Source organism: Sphaeramia orbicularis, chromosome 9 (genome assembly GCF_902148855.1).
Source record: "Sphaeramia orbicularis chromosome 9, fSphaOr1.1, whole genome shotgun sequence".
Lineage (NCBI taxonomy): Eukaryota > Metazoa > Chordata > Actinopteri > Kurtiformes > Apogonidae > Sphaeramia > Sphaeramia orbicularis.
The window spans coordinates 25,664,026-25,678,725 of record NC_043965.1 but is presented as its reverse complement, the minus strand read 5'-3'; the positions used below and the strand labels follow the sequence as shown (position 1 = coordinate 25,678,725).

The 14,700-nt window shown below is 41.8% G+C and overlaps 1 protein-coding gene across 13 annotated transcripts in view; it reads right to left on the bottom strand.

The window, feature by feature from the left end:
• The window catches only part of ank1a (ankyrin 1, erythrocytic a), a 90,725-nt gene that overhangs the window by 4,873 nt on the left and 71,152 nt on the right, over positions 1–14,700 (bottom strand). For 10 of the 13 annotated variants that reach the window (XM_030142814.1, XM_030142817.1, XM_030142819.1 and 7 more), the window contains 12 exons: positions 13,645–13,873; positions 13,044–13,172; positions 12,809–12,928; positions 12,632–12,716; positions 11,270–11,344; positions 10,855–10,986; positions 10,598–10,753; positions 5,502–6,159; positions 4,845–5,193; positions 2,025–2,108; positions 1,522–1,674; positions 145–243 (listed from right to left, as the gene is read on the bottom strand). In XM_030142814.1, coding sequence (XP_029998674.1) covers positions 172–243; positions 1,522–1,674; positions 2,025–2,108; positions 4,845–5,193; positions 5,502–6,159; positions 10,598–10,753; positions 10,855–10,986; positions 11,270–11,344; positions 12,632–12,716; positions 12,809–12,928; positions 13,044–13,172; positions 13,645–13,873 — 2,242 coding nt within the window. In that variant the 3' untranslated portion in view covers positions 145–171. The remainder of the gene's footprint in view (positions 1–144; positions 244–1,521; positions 1,675–2,024; positions 2,109–4,844; positions 5,194–5,501; positions 6,160–10,597; positions 10,754–10,854; positions 10,987–11,269; positions 11,345–12,631; positions 12,717–12,808; positions 12,929–13,043; positions 13,173–13,644; positions 13,874–14,700) is intronic. The other 3 variants (XM_030142815.1, XM_030142822.1, XM_030142823.1) reach the window with 3 other exon arrangements.

The following is a 14,700-nucleotide window of genomic DNA, read 5'->3' as shown; positions in this document are numbered from 1 at the left end:
CAAATGCCATTTTGCTGTGCCAGCATCACATTACATATCATTAGTACTGAATAAAAGGCACATTCAGATGCATTTAATCCAGAGAGACTGGATTAAATGGTCTAGCTCACAGGTCAGACGAGGCACTGTGGGTCAGTCCCGTACCTGCAGGGACGCAGCACTCAGTCTGCCTCACTGCTTAACTCTCCGCAGACTGGCACATTTCACTATCTGAGCACCTTTCTTCACATCCACAGTATCGGGCTACATCAGGGGGAAGGGGGTTGCAGCAGGAAAGGTGCAAGGAGAGCCAGAGGGTAAGGATTGAGGAGAGGCGGGATGATGGGAGCAGGACAAGAGGTTTAGGGAATATTAGTAAAGGGAAAGAGGGAATGTAACATAAAGAGAGAAAAAGAAAAGGCAGAAAAATATTGATTGAATGTTAAGGCAAGAAATAATGCCATCAGGGAAGAGAGCACAATAGTAGAGATAGCAGAGGAGATGTCACAGAAACACAATAGATACCAAAATAAAGGGAAAGAAGGGAAAAAGAAAGAAAATATGTATAAACAGTCGAACAAAGACAGAAGTGATGGATGGCAGTTGGAAAGACAGTTGAAGATAAGAGGGCATAAGAAACATCTACATTTAGGATTCAGAGTAGATCTGCGTCAAATAATATTTCAAGGTTCAGATGATAGGGATTTCAACACATAAAAACAACAAATTAAATTCAAGAAGGATAACACAATCAGAGCTGCCTGGTTATCATCTTTATGTGTTTTAACCCCAGTCGTCTGCTGGAGGTAAAGTAAATAATATTTAACCCAGCTCTGATCCAGAGTCTTGCAGGTCTGAGTGATACAGAACACAGTCACAGTTTATGGACTATAGTCTTTAATGAAGAAAAAATAAGACAAAGGAGTCAGTCATTGAGATAAATGAAGGGGACAGAATGGAGAATAACAACACAGCAACGAGCCACAATGTATTCATTCAGTCATAAAAGTACAAAAAACAAACATATGAGCTGCAGGTCCAGCTTTGTGGAAATGATGGATGCTAAAATGTGCTGGTTAACTGTGAGCACTGCACCCAAAGCTGTAACAGCACCGAGCGTAATGGACTTGTGCTCCATTTGCATGCAGAAGATGAACATGTGGCATATTTGGGTGGAGATTAATGGAACAATAAGTCACCAACCACACTTCTCATTCAATTTTTGTCAGATTGACACATTAAGAAACAGGACTTTTAAGACTCACACTGTGTTCTCAGTCTGTCACCACAACCCCAAAGCTCATGCAGGTTAAGCGACTTCTGAACTATTGGGGGATGTGTGTGAAACTACAATAAAGTAAGACGTTCAAGCTCACTGCAGCAGCAAATCACAAGAAACAACATACTGCATGGATTTAAATCATGTTGGGTTTTCTACAGTATTTGATGTATTTCAGTCCATTTGGGCTGTAAGGCCTCCCTGCGTGTTCTAGCTAAAGGAAGCCTCGGGTATTGCGAGCTGCCTGCAGATCAGAAGCCCACCTTGCTGCTGTCGCGACCCAGGATGGCGTAGCTCATGAACTGCTCAGCATCAAGCTCCAGCTCATTGGCGTCCTGCAGAGAACCCTCCACGCTCACCTCCTGAACCCCCTCCTCACCTGAACCCTTCCCTCTGCGCACAACCTTCCGCACAATCTGACGCATACACACACACGGACAAACAAAACCACACACAGGAGGGTGGAGAGAGTCACGGATGAATGAAGACCATGAATGAGTAAACACATTGGTGACATACTTAAAAAGAAGCAATGATAACAAAAAAAAAGTAACACTGACTGTCATTTAATAATAATACTAAAACAGCCTTAAAATCAAATATAATAATTTATGAAATGTGGAATGAGATGACTTTAATGATTTGAGCTTTTAAATGATTATCAGTTTAATAATCATTTCTGTGGAAAGATGGTGTGACATGAAGGAAACAATGACTGAACTTCAGTTTAACAGTGCAGTGTAAAAAAGAGGTTGAAATGTCTGACCTTTTTTGTGACAATGTTTCCATGTTCATCCGTGAAATGTTCCTCGCTCACTTGTTCTCCAGGAAGATCCTCTGCGTCATCGCCCTGTAGACAGAAATACATTTGTACTCTTGATACCACAAACTATACTGCCTTTGGGTGAGAATTTCTGCTTATGAAAAGCTCATTTATTCTCATAACAGTACTGATCATTTCAGCTTACAGGCTGCTGCATAAGTACTGTTTTTAGTAAAAAGTGTCGTTGTTGTTGTGTGCCCTGAGTGAATACAGCAGCATGGATTGTGAACCCAAAGCATGTTAAAATAACCCTCGCTGCTTTGTCTTCACATTCATACCATGAAGTCCTCTACTAATTGAAAACACAGAGAGGCATAAGAACGACAGATGGGTGAGGGGTTAGAGGGCTGTTTGTGGAAGCGTCTAAATCTAACTAATGTTTCTTAGCGACACATAATTAGAGTTGTTGAGGATCATGACAATGATGTTATAAGCACTGATAACTTACAGAATGTCAGCTCTGCTATTTATAAATCAAAGCAGGTGCCAGAAAAGTATGTTGCCAACAATGGCTTTTGTAGAATAGAAACCAAATATATTGTACTTTGAAATTCATGGTATGTATTGGTACTGAGAGAGTTCCAGACACAGTAGGGAAAAAAATACCACAGAGCACATGTGCCTTTTAAATACAGTCCAGTTTTAGAGCCCAAGACAATCTATTTGCATACCATCAAAGACAAACTTAGCCACTTCCTAATGGGAATCTGCAGCGGCTTAACAGAACGTCCCCATTTGACAGTGAATCAAATATGATTAATTTTAGTGAAATTATCAAGGACATATACCACATTTCACCATTTGTAGTGTAGTGTCACTGCCACACATGTCACGCCCACTTCACCCAAAATTCTCCACATACATAAACTCCTCTCTGTATTATTACTGCCTTCTGTTAGTTACTCTGCACCGCTCAGCAGTGTCTCTCTTACTGTACAGCATTTCTCCAAATGTCCATCTGTGGCAGTGGTACCTGGAGAATAACTCTGCGACGGACCACTCTAGTGGTGACGTTTTCCTCTTCATCAGCCACTCCTTCAACTTCACCAAGCTCACGGTCCAGCTGATTGTGTATGTAGGTGAGAACGGACCGCACCGAGCCGCTAGCTATGTGGAGGACATTCTGACAGCTGATGACCAGGAAAGCCAGCAGCACAAAGCTGAAAAGGAGCTCCGTCACCAGGGCCCACATTGCCCCACTCTGATCCCCAGCAAATCAACACAGCAACAGGCACACGGAGAAACACGACTCAGGCTTCACTCCCTTCAGATTCAGTGACTCCGGTTTCCCATGCAGCACTTCTCTCAGCACAGAGAGAAGGTAACAGCTGCAGCCTTTGGCCTCTTGTCACTGGTTCAGTCGCACTGTTGTAAAGCTTCTTTCAGTTCATATCCGTTGTCCATTCACTGGGGCAGTGGGCCCTTTCCTCAGGTCTCTATTCCTTCTCCTTCCTACCGTCAGGTCAGGAGTACCCAGGCGATGACATCAAATCCAGGCAAAGCAACCTTGAAGGCTTCTGTTCACACCTCTCTCTCTTTCTAACCACGTGATCTGTGGTCTTTAAATACTTCTAGCTACCACAGTGTAACCCTGTGGTCAGAACACTTAAACGCTTGTACACTAACTTCCTTACCACTCTCATTACTGCAGTTACAAACTACTGTATCTCTCACCAACACAGCCTCCTAGATACAAATCTTCCAAAACTACTACATCACAGACAATAGTGCAGCACGCACTGCTTCTAAAAGCAGCAACAGGAATGGTGATCCAAATAAAAGGGCTCTTTATTTACCCGTTTGAACTCACTTATAGCAGCAAACTCACAAAGGCCCTGAAAGCATTTGTAACCTTTCTATTTTTGCTCTCGCCCAGTTTCACGCCTGACATTGTCCTTTACAGTGTAATATGTCGGTGTTGTGCCAGAAGGTTAACCTGTGGGAATGACTGGGGTCTGGATCGAGTAACATGAGTGGGACAGTGAGAATGCTGCTATATTTGGCCTGACATGCTGTCCGTGCCCATCTTGGGCTCAGGCTGTGTGTGTATTAGTGCCTGTGTGTGTTTGATAGGTGAATGTTTCTAAAACTAACTTCAGCCTATTTTGTACCCCATTCTAACAAAGAACCATGTGTGTAAATTGCAGTGATTTGTATGAATGCAGCTTTGGTAAATTATTACTTTTTGTTAAACATGATATTTCTGAAATATTAAAGGTGGAGTAAGTAATTCCTGAGAAAGACACGTTAACTGTTATTTGACCTCAAACCAAACAAACACACACTTTAGTGTTTCTTGTTGTTTCTTCTAGTTGTGTGGATGTTTATGAACACTCCCTGTTGATGACTGGAGGGGGTGATGTGTGCAGTGTTACGTGAATGTTTCCCAGCCCCTTTGTTTTTGTATTCCCACGGCCAAAGCCAGGTCAGGTGTGTGTACAAACCCTGGACTGCAGCTTGAAAGTGAAGTCAGGACATTAGTATAGTACTGAAGTGTAATATCATTGGTGGTTACTACATGCTGGCTTCATAAAGGCTTGGTTCCCATAGACTGACACTGAACTTCTATCTATAAATACTACGTCAATACATTTTTACAGGACTCATTATAGTTTCATATCACTTTAGTTAAGTGTACGTACAGAATAGGCAGTCAGTGGACTGTGTGTTTATGCAGCGTTTGAATAAATAAACTTCAAATAGTATATTCCTTTACAACTGATTTTTACGTGGTATGTGAACAGAGCAGAACAATGCACTGACCTGGCCTTTGAGGCGGACGTCGTCCCAGGCCCTCAGTTCAGGTACCCTGTGTGGGAAGCCCAATCCTTTTTCAAATGGCTGGGTACCTCTAAAGTGCCCTCGTAAGATCTCAGAGTGCCCCATGTCCCTCACAGGCTGAAGAAGGGCTTCCTGGGATACATGGGACTGGTCTCCATCCATAGCATTACGTACTGATGACATCATGGTGTCCATGGCCTGTCTGGGTTTAGGCTGAGTACCCACCCAGGCCTGAGTAGGATCAGTAACAGGGATCCACCCCGGGCCTGTCTGTTCCTGTAGGTAGGAAAGGAAAGAGCCTCCACCACCTCCATTTCCACCATTACCTGACCTGCAAGGAAAGAACAGATCCCTTAGAAGGATTGGAATGACCTTTCTCCAGAAACCTGGACTTTGCGAAGTACATGTACATGTGAAACATGTGCAGTTCTTCTAAGAAGTAACAGCTCTGATGAGTCAAATTGGCAGGCACCTGTATGTTTTGATAAAACTATTGATACTGGCATCACAAGAGGATTATGATATGACAGGTCCCTGTATCAATATTTTATCCCATGTCTATTTAATAGCATGCAACTGAATAACTGACACAGATTTATTGCTTTGCTAGAGTTATTGTGACTTTGCTTGATCACTCACCTGTCTCCATTTCGATCTGCGACACAGCTCAGACCAGGTGACTCACTCAGCCGAGCGTACACCCTTTGCTGTCCTGCAACAAGAGAAAGCCCTTCCTCTGAGCCCGGCTCGCCTCCTCCTCCACCTCCTCCTCCTCCTCCTCCTCCAGCTCCATCTCCACCAGTCGTATTAGTTAACGCTGATGCCTCCGAACTTGCCTCTGACCCCTGACCGTTATTCAGCCCGTTAAGATTCATCCCAGCGATGGTACCCCCAAGCGAGGCTGGTGTGGCAGTGCTAAGTGAGTCAACACCCATCTCTGAATCGTCTTCCGGAAGCTCAATGGAACCACTCAGCACCCCACCCCCTCCACTGGCTGCACTGGCCTGACTGGCCGGTCGACCCAGACTTCCATATGGCAGCCCCAGCAGACCCTCTGAATCATCAGCATTGCTGCACTCCAACGAGGAGTCCTCCACAGGCACCAGGGAGGGGCTATTGCCTGACGGCCACACCTGCACATCAGACATCTCCATGAGCGTGTCCTCTTCTGTGGTGGCTATTGGTGCACAGTCCAGACTGGAGACTTCCTGCCAGTAGGGCTCAGCGCCCAGCGGGGAGGGCAGGCTGTACTGCATGGAGGCCGGTGAGAGAAGCTCTTCCTGCGCGAGCCCATAACCTGGAGCGAGACAGAGAGAGGCACACTGACACCCGGCCCCCCGCCTCGCTCCCTACCTCGACCCCACTAGCACCTGGTCCCTGGGAGGGGGTAAGTGCCCCTGCCCAGGAGTTGGGCATCGAGGGGAGGAGCAGAGGAGGCTGAAGGGACAAATGGGAGAGGAAAGGGGAGGGAGAAAGGGAAGGGGTAGGACAATAGGAGCTGGAACAAAGGTGCAAGGAGCTTAGGACAAGAGAGCAAGGGCAGCTTTTAGAAGAGGGGTTGTCAAGCTCGATCAGCCAGCGCTGATGGTGAGAGCAGCAGTGGCAGCAGCAGCAGACACAGCCAGACGGACAGAGAGACTGAGACTGTGGTTTGGGCCCAGCAGTGACTGATGCTGCTCTGCTGGCTGCCACCTGCAGGGAGACGGACAGGAATTAATGCCTCTACACCCGACCAGGGGCCGGATCTCACAACTGTCCATCTAGGACACACATTTAATCACACAGGAACATGCTAGAAACACACTCCTTCACTTTCACTTTCAACATACATACGCTCACACTCGAACATGCATGCATTCAACCCCACTCATTAACAGGCAGGTTATTGTTGTCAGGCTGGTTAGCATGCACGCAGGCAATTTCATACTCTCTTCAAACACAAGTACTCACACTCATGACTCCATACACACAGTTTCCTGCTCTCTCATAAAGAGAGCATAATATATTGTTACTATGAAATCAACATGAGAAAGATTTATTAACATTTTACATGAATATGAAGCCTTGATTTGTTGCTGCAAAGAAAAACTTGGATCATTTTTGAAGGGCAATTTCATGAAGTAGTGAAACTGCATATTCTTAATGTGCTGTGGACTCAGGTCACTCCTACAAGTAGCTTTAATTCACTGTGTAAATTTATCTTTTCTTTTTCATAAAGGCGGACCTGACATGAAAAAGCACAACAGAGGCCAATGCAATTAAGCTAGCAATACTAGCAATTAGCACTACAAGTAAGAGTGGTATTTTATCCTGCAAATACGAATGATAATCCTTGTATCCCTTGTAACATAATCACAGGGAATTAAGGTAAATCATGTGAACATTTTGATGAATGATAAAGTGAGCCAAATGTGAGTGGAGCTATGAATAGCGGCAGGAAGTGTTATCAGGAGGTACATTAACCAGAGGATGAAACAGAGGTGTACAGAGCATGTAAATCAGAGCCAGAGGAGGAAATGATTCCCCATCTGCCTAGGCATGTTTCTAATCACACCGGGAAGCCAAAGAGGAAACAGAGACACCCTGTACTGTATGTGTGTACTGTGTAGCTCGAACAAAGCCGTGCACAGCCTGGGGTGTAACTTGATTCATGTTTGCCAGAGCTGCTGTCGAGTACTGCTGAGTCTGCAGTAGATATTTCTGACTCCAAGCGGTCATAAAGGCCTCTTGTCCTACTTTGTTTTTTCATTTAGCCTTTTAGCCACTGTTAATTGTCAATAGGGACAAGTAACAACCATTTATATTGTATTTGTGCAATGTTTTAATGTGACAAAGTGTTTTTTTTTCCTCCTCTGAGTTCTTCAACAAATCTATTTGTGTTGTCTTCATCAAAAAACAAAAATGAAATTTTCATAACTTTGGTCAAGAAAACTGCTGATTGCTTATGTTTTGGTATCCAATATCAAAGTGTGTGTTCATAAAAATGTACTGCAAAGCAGTGTTTGTTTTTGGTGAGTCTGAGTGGAAAACATTTTGGAAAATTTGTCTTCTTTGAGTTAAAGCATAAGTTTCTCACTCCTCTCTCTGTGTTTGTGAGTGAAACAATGACAATGAAAAGAACTGATCTGAGACAAAGGAGAGATTCAAAAAGATGAAGGTGCTGACACATCATAAGTCCCCTGATTAAAAGAAATCAACACAGGATATATACTGCAGTGAAGCCCATTTAAACACATATAAAGAAAATATGCTACTGTTATACATTGAAATGCTGGTACAGAGGGCACACATCTATATGCAAACACAAAGCTTAAACACACGTAGAGACACTTAAACGAAGTGATAAATGAGTTGGCTTAAAATAATATGCACATATAAAAAAGGGAGAGACATCAGATTTATCCTTGTAAAACTCACAGAAACACATTGTTCACACAGAATAACTCATCAAACACAGTTTACACAGAATTGGTGACATACAAAACAACCACAACATTCATACATGAACAAAGCAGACACAAGTCACAGTTCACAAAAAAGGTTTACGGCCTTTTTTTACCCCCCTAGGACAGAGACAGACAGTAGAGTCATTCTCAGAATGCATGCCATGCAAACATGCATGTCTACTGGCCAATCAGTATTAAATGCCAAGCAATGTCTGATACATTATCTTCAAAGAGCCAGTGTTACTTCTGCCCCTCATCCCAGTGTCTCCATGCAAACACAGGGGGAGATGAGTGATGAAAATCAGCCTCATGCACATGCAGACAGGAAGAAGGGAAGGGACCGAAGGGACTGGAAAAGAGCACAGAAAGAGGAAAGAAGGGCAGCGAGAGAGAAAGAATAATACAAAATAGGGTGATGAGCACAGACAGAAACAGTGTGAGAGAGAGCGAGGGTCACCTCCCCCCTCCCAGTGGGTGCTGAGTACACAGTCTGTGTGAGGGGTATCAGTTACAGAGCGGACACTTAAAAAGGTGGGGTTTTCAAGACTACAGAAATAAAGAAAATGCACAACTACTCGCAAAAAATAAAGATAAAGATGTGGGTCAGAGGTCAACATGAGGTCGGCATGAGATCTGAGTTCGGAGAGGAGTGAGAAGGAGGAAGAGTAGGGCGGCTAGGCTGCAGATGACATGTCCAGAGAAACACAGAGAGAGGGACAGATTCACAGGGAATGAAAACAGGGCTCCCAAAAGGACATTCAGTGCACCAACATTAGCCCTAAAGAGCTTCAAACTATTCCCCATGCAACCACAGGCAGAAAGAATTTCTATGTCCCATTAGAAGAGCATGAAAGAAGTGGTATAAAACCACAACAGCCTAATGAATTTCAAACCTGTAGATGATACTGAATAAACTGTGAGAAATGTGCTTACAGTGGGCTACAGCTACAAAGGGAAACTGATCATTTTCACAAACTAGAGGAAAAGAAAATGTTATTGTTATAGGGTATAGTATCAATGATTCTTTATCATTTTAAATATTCCTTTAGATTTTGACCTGACTGACATTAACGCTTGGGTGAATAAAATGTGCTGTCTCAAACAAATCAAGAAATACATAAGCATTAAATATACATCTAAGGAGCAAGGAAATAAAATGCATTTATTTTTGTTGCAGCTTTTTTATCCTCAATGTGTGTGTGTATTTATTTGATTATTTCATCTTGTATTAGACTCTTTTTCCCACTGACTCTGTTACAGATCACATTCAGTCCTCTACACTGTCTGGACGATTACTGTAAGGTTAGCAGAAGACCCAATAACAGAGTGTTTTTAAGATCCATAAAAGTAACCACAGTTTTACACAAAAGCAGGAACGGCCTTTGGGAGGCAGGTAGCCGGACAGATAGACAGACAAGACAGATACACTGTTATCAGATTCACTGCAGCTGTGATCTGAACGTCTCCCTTTTCACCCTTTGACCCTCATGCTCATATCTTTATGCATTGTTACATCTCTGAGTATTGCTCCAGTTTCCACAGAAAGGACCTCAGACTGACTCTTCATCTGCACTGAATACAGAGAGAGTCTGTCCAGTCACACCAGTCCAGAGGTGAAAATGGAGTCAATAAGATGTAGAATATGCATGTGTGAAGGAAACCATGAGGTAAAGGAGTAAAAGACTGAGGACTGACAACTGGATAACTACACTTATGGTCTATGTGGGCCGATCATGTATGACAGTGTGTTGTTTGATAGACAATAGAGCATTTATGGTCTCTATATTCATAATGCTTTATACAAAAAACTTAAATCTTCACAAAATAACAGCATCATTTACACTTTATGCTATTTATGATAGGATGTTTCATTTGTCCATCTGTGGAGTTTGAGTGTTTTGCTCAAAGGCTGATGGAGGTGATGTGCTTGAGAACTCTGGAGATTCAGAAAATAAACATTCTTTTCTGTATTCTTAACTCTATAGATTCCTGTTATACATAGAAAGGAGGTTGTACAGTAGGAGTGTCCTGAGCCCTTCTGCATGTTGCTGGAGTAAAATCCTGCAAAAGTGTAATGTTTGTGGCAGTTTCCATAAACAACATCATCACTGGGTGTAAATGTGACAGACATGGGAACAACGGAGAGATTTCAGGAAAAAAAAAACTTCACTTGTTCATCAGAGGGATTTGGGGAGGGAGGAGGTATGTTTATTGGAAAGGTGGCTCGGGATCAAGACCAAATGAGGTATGGTTAAAGGGCTGCATTGTGGGATTTGGGGAGGGGCTTACCATTGGTCATACCAGGGGAGAGGTGGTCTCTCTCATTGTGTCGGCGTCTGCTGAGGTCACGGGAGCCTTGTCTTGTTGTTTGAGGCGGCTGGCCCTCCAACATGTTGACTATGTCCATACGATCAATACTCTTTAAAGCTGTGTACAAACTCTCCACTGCAATGAAGATGCAAATAGTAGACATAGGCACGAGAAAAAACAAGCCGGAGGAACAAAAAGAGCATTACCACAAAACAGGTAATGAGGAAATGTCTTACTCTTGGCCCTCTTGCCTTCACGAGTGGCCCACAGGTTGAGCAGTGCCGAGCTTTGTTCTAGCAGCGAGTTTGGATTCTCCACTCTGATCTTATTAATGTCATCTACACTGAGCTGGAGCTCACGTGCCAACTCTGTTTAGAAAATGAGAAAATCAAGTAAACATGGGAGATATTTCAAATTTTTCCCTGTCTGAGGATATGCTGTCCTTGTACATGAAATGTTATGTTGCATCACTGTAGCTCCATCAGGAAAACACAAAATAATTAGTTCCATTGGCTGGTTTCCCTGTTATAACTTTGTTTAATCGACAGATGGCTAGGCAAGCTTGTTAGACATAAGGTAAACATGGATGGGTTACAACACATACCAAAAATGTACACAGATAAAGCAGATTCAGTGTTCTTGTTCACTGACCTGCCCAGCTCAGCCCCAGCTGCTCTGCGATCACAGCCATCTTCAGCTCTGTCCTCTCCATGGCACTCATCGACGCTGCAAAAACCAGACACAAGGCCATAAAATCTATGTCTGTAAATTTAAAAGTTGACACTACCATATGCCCCAAAAAAAATTACAACCGGACTTTCTGCAATGATAACTTTAAAAATAGTGAATCAATCAAAATGCAATTTCAGGGCATGAAACTATAACTTATTACCTACATCTTGCTGAAAACCTCATTCGATTTGCTTCAGTGGTCACGGAGAAATGGGGATGTTTGTAAAGCATGTCAGAAGTCCCTTCCCTCCAAGTTTTGTAAGGAGACGCATTGTCCATTGTGTTCAGGCCTTACAAATACAAAATTGTTTATTGTGTTCTCGCACAAAAATATCTCTTTTGAAAAAGTCTCTGAGCAGGAGTTAGTTGCTGACCAACCATACCGAGTCTGCAGTTTGAGAATTGGATAGGTAAGAATCAAAGTGAAATGCTTGTCAACAGATGTTAGCTTCTCAGAGAACAAATGCAAAATGGTAATTGAGAGATCAATACATCTTTAAACAACACAACCTCACACAAGTACACACCATTGATGTAATGTTATGCACAGAATTTGAATTCATTTGTTAGTTGCCCTGTCAGTTATGAGCAAAATATTTTCATTCATATAGATGCCAAGAGCATCCAAGTACCAAACTTGGAAGAAACGAACCCATGACCTGCTTTACAAAGATCCACATTTCTCCGTGACCACTGAACCAAATTAAATGGGGTTTTCTGCAAGATGTAGGTAGCAAGTTATCGTTTCATACCCTGAAATAGCATTTAGACTGTTTAATTGTTCTGAAAATTATCAATGCGGAAAGTCTGATTGTAATTTTTTTTGGGGACATATGGTATGGGAAGAAATATGATGAATAAAACCACTTGTTGTTGCATGTTGCATTGTTTTGTTATTTGTCTGTTAAGGTGGATGTCACCAGCTTGCTGTAAAACAAATCTACCAAAAGGTACAGATAAAGTAACTTGACTTGACTTGAGATGATTTGACTTGAAAAATATACATTAGCCTTTTAACATCTGCCAGGTCCCCTATGACAAATTTTAGGTTAGGGTTAAATTTAAGCCCTTTTTAAAACTGTACTTATATTGTTTTAGTCATATCTTTAATGCAGAAACTAGAAGATGTTTCCTTTCACATGAAGCCTAATAACTTGTATATTAGGGTTCCCAGAGGATAGTGGACATTAAAATATTAAACAATATTATGCAGTAACTCATTTCACTATAAGGTAACAGGCAGGCATATGCATTTAAAATGAGAGAGTCACTGTGCCATACCCATAGCAGGTTCATTTAGGGCACTATATCTTTCTCTTAAGGCCAGCGGGGTCAGAGTTCGCCTTCGGTCTTCACTTCCAATAATCTGCAAATTACAAGCAAACACCAATGAAGCCTGTCATCTCAGAAAAAAAAAAAAAAAAATGCATTCCACTGTGTTTAAACTGAGGACTTTACCTTGATACATGGAGGCATGGTAATGTTGAGGTTGCACAGTACATGCTGGCTGTCCTCATATTTTGTTGACTTGCGCAGAAAAGACAGAAAGCCAGTATGGTCTTTACTGCTGTCTCTCACCTTTAAAGACACAAACAACAGGAAAGAAATGAAGACACATGTAGAAATGTATCAGCAGAGTAACAGTAAGTCATAGGCAGAGACATTTGACGAAAGATCTTTAAAACTATTATACCTTTACAGAGACGGGCAGTCGGTTATCTCTGAAGGCCTGGAAGCTAAAACAACGAGGCTGCTGGGTAGCCTTTCTCACAGGTACAAGATTCCCTGAACACTCCAGATGAAGTGGCATTCCCTCCATCACCTGCAAGCAGCAAGTGGACATCAGAAATGGGAGGAAAAATGTAACCCATTTACAGACTTGACGAGGTGTTTATGATTACTGCAGAAAATGAAAGCCGCATTTTAAAAGTTGAGTGATAATACAATGTTGTTGTGGTTGTTACACAAAAAAGTATAAATTGTTAACTAAAATGTCCTGTGGATCTCTGAATATTAAAACAAGTTGAATTGTTGGACACCAGATGTTTCTGACTCCCCAAAAAGCTCATCTTCGGTGTCCAAGCAGTGATGGCTTCCAGTTTCCATAATGCAGAGATCACAACTGGCACAAATATGGCTGTAATATCATAGGTCCTGCATGTAAGTGAAAGTGTCAAACAGTACTGAAACTTTAAGGGTTTTTTAGTAGAAGGGATTTTAAGATGACAAACACTCTAAATTAAAAACATTTCTGCCACATTAGAGGGATGTTCTGCTCTTGTCTCGATTCTGACCTCTATGTCTCTGCTTCGAGCGACTTCTGTAAAGTTCTCATGTTGTTCCAGGGTTTTGTCCATCTTGTCATCAGTCATACAGTAGCAGCGCAGGCGACCCTCACGCAGCTCATTCATCTTAGCAAACACTACAAATTTGGCCATGTAGGGTACAGCTGAAAGCTCTCTGTAGAGGAGGTTGGCGAAGGAGACGGCCTCAGCTGTCCGAGGGCAGTCTGCAAGCCAAAATCTGAAAGACAAACACATGTAATAACAGAATTATACACACTACTGTCGTCTTTACTCTTATTCATAGTTAAATTTAAACTGGTGGCTGATTAAGAATGATTAACCCTTTATTGGGCAAGTGACTATTTTTGGTCAGTTCTGCATACATTACAAGACAGTGACAGCAACAGTTACAGTGAGGACAGTGATTCAATAATCTCAGGTCCAATGTGGTCTACAGGGTCTGTAAGGTCCACCTCTGCACGAAGAGTGAGTGTACCTGCTTTGTTAGGTACCATGAAGTAATGGTACTAATGTAAGGAATGATGTTTAAAGGGATAATGTGGATGTTGACAGGTGTCTGGATTAACTCCTATTTCATTTAATTTCAATTCACATGTTTATGTTGTTGTAATGTTCTAAAACTGATGTTCTAATGTTCTAAAACACATGTTCCTTTCAGCTTACATGTGTTTTTCTTGTATTTTTTATATATACTTCTTGGATTAAAAAAATAAAATAAAATAAAATTTAAAAAGTTAAATTTAAAAATTTAATTTAAAATAAATAAATAAATAAATATACACATATATATATATACACACATATACTGTATATATGCATAGACAGACAGACAGACAGACAGACAGACAGACAGATAGATAGATAGATAGATAGATAGATAGATAGATAGATAGATAGATAGATAGATAGATAGATAGATAGATAGATAGATAGATAGATAGATAGATAGATAGATAGATAGATAGATAGATAGATAGATTTTTATTTTTTTTGGCCACATACGGGCAAGGAACCAAATACAGTAACTTCAGTGACCCTGATTTT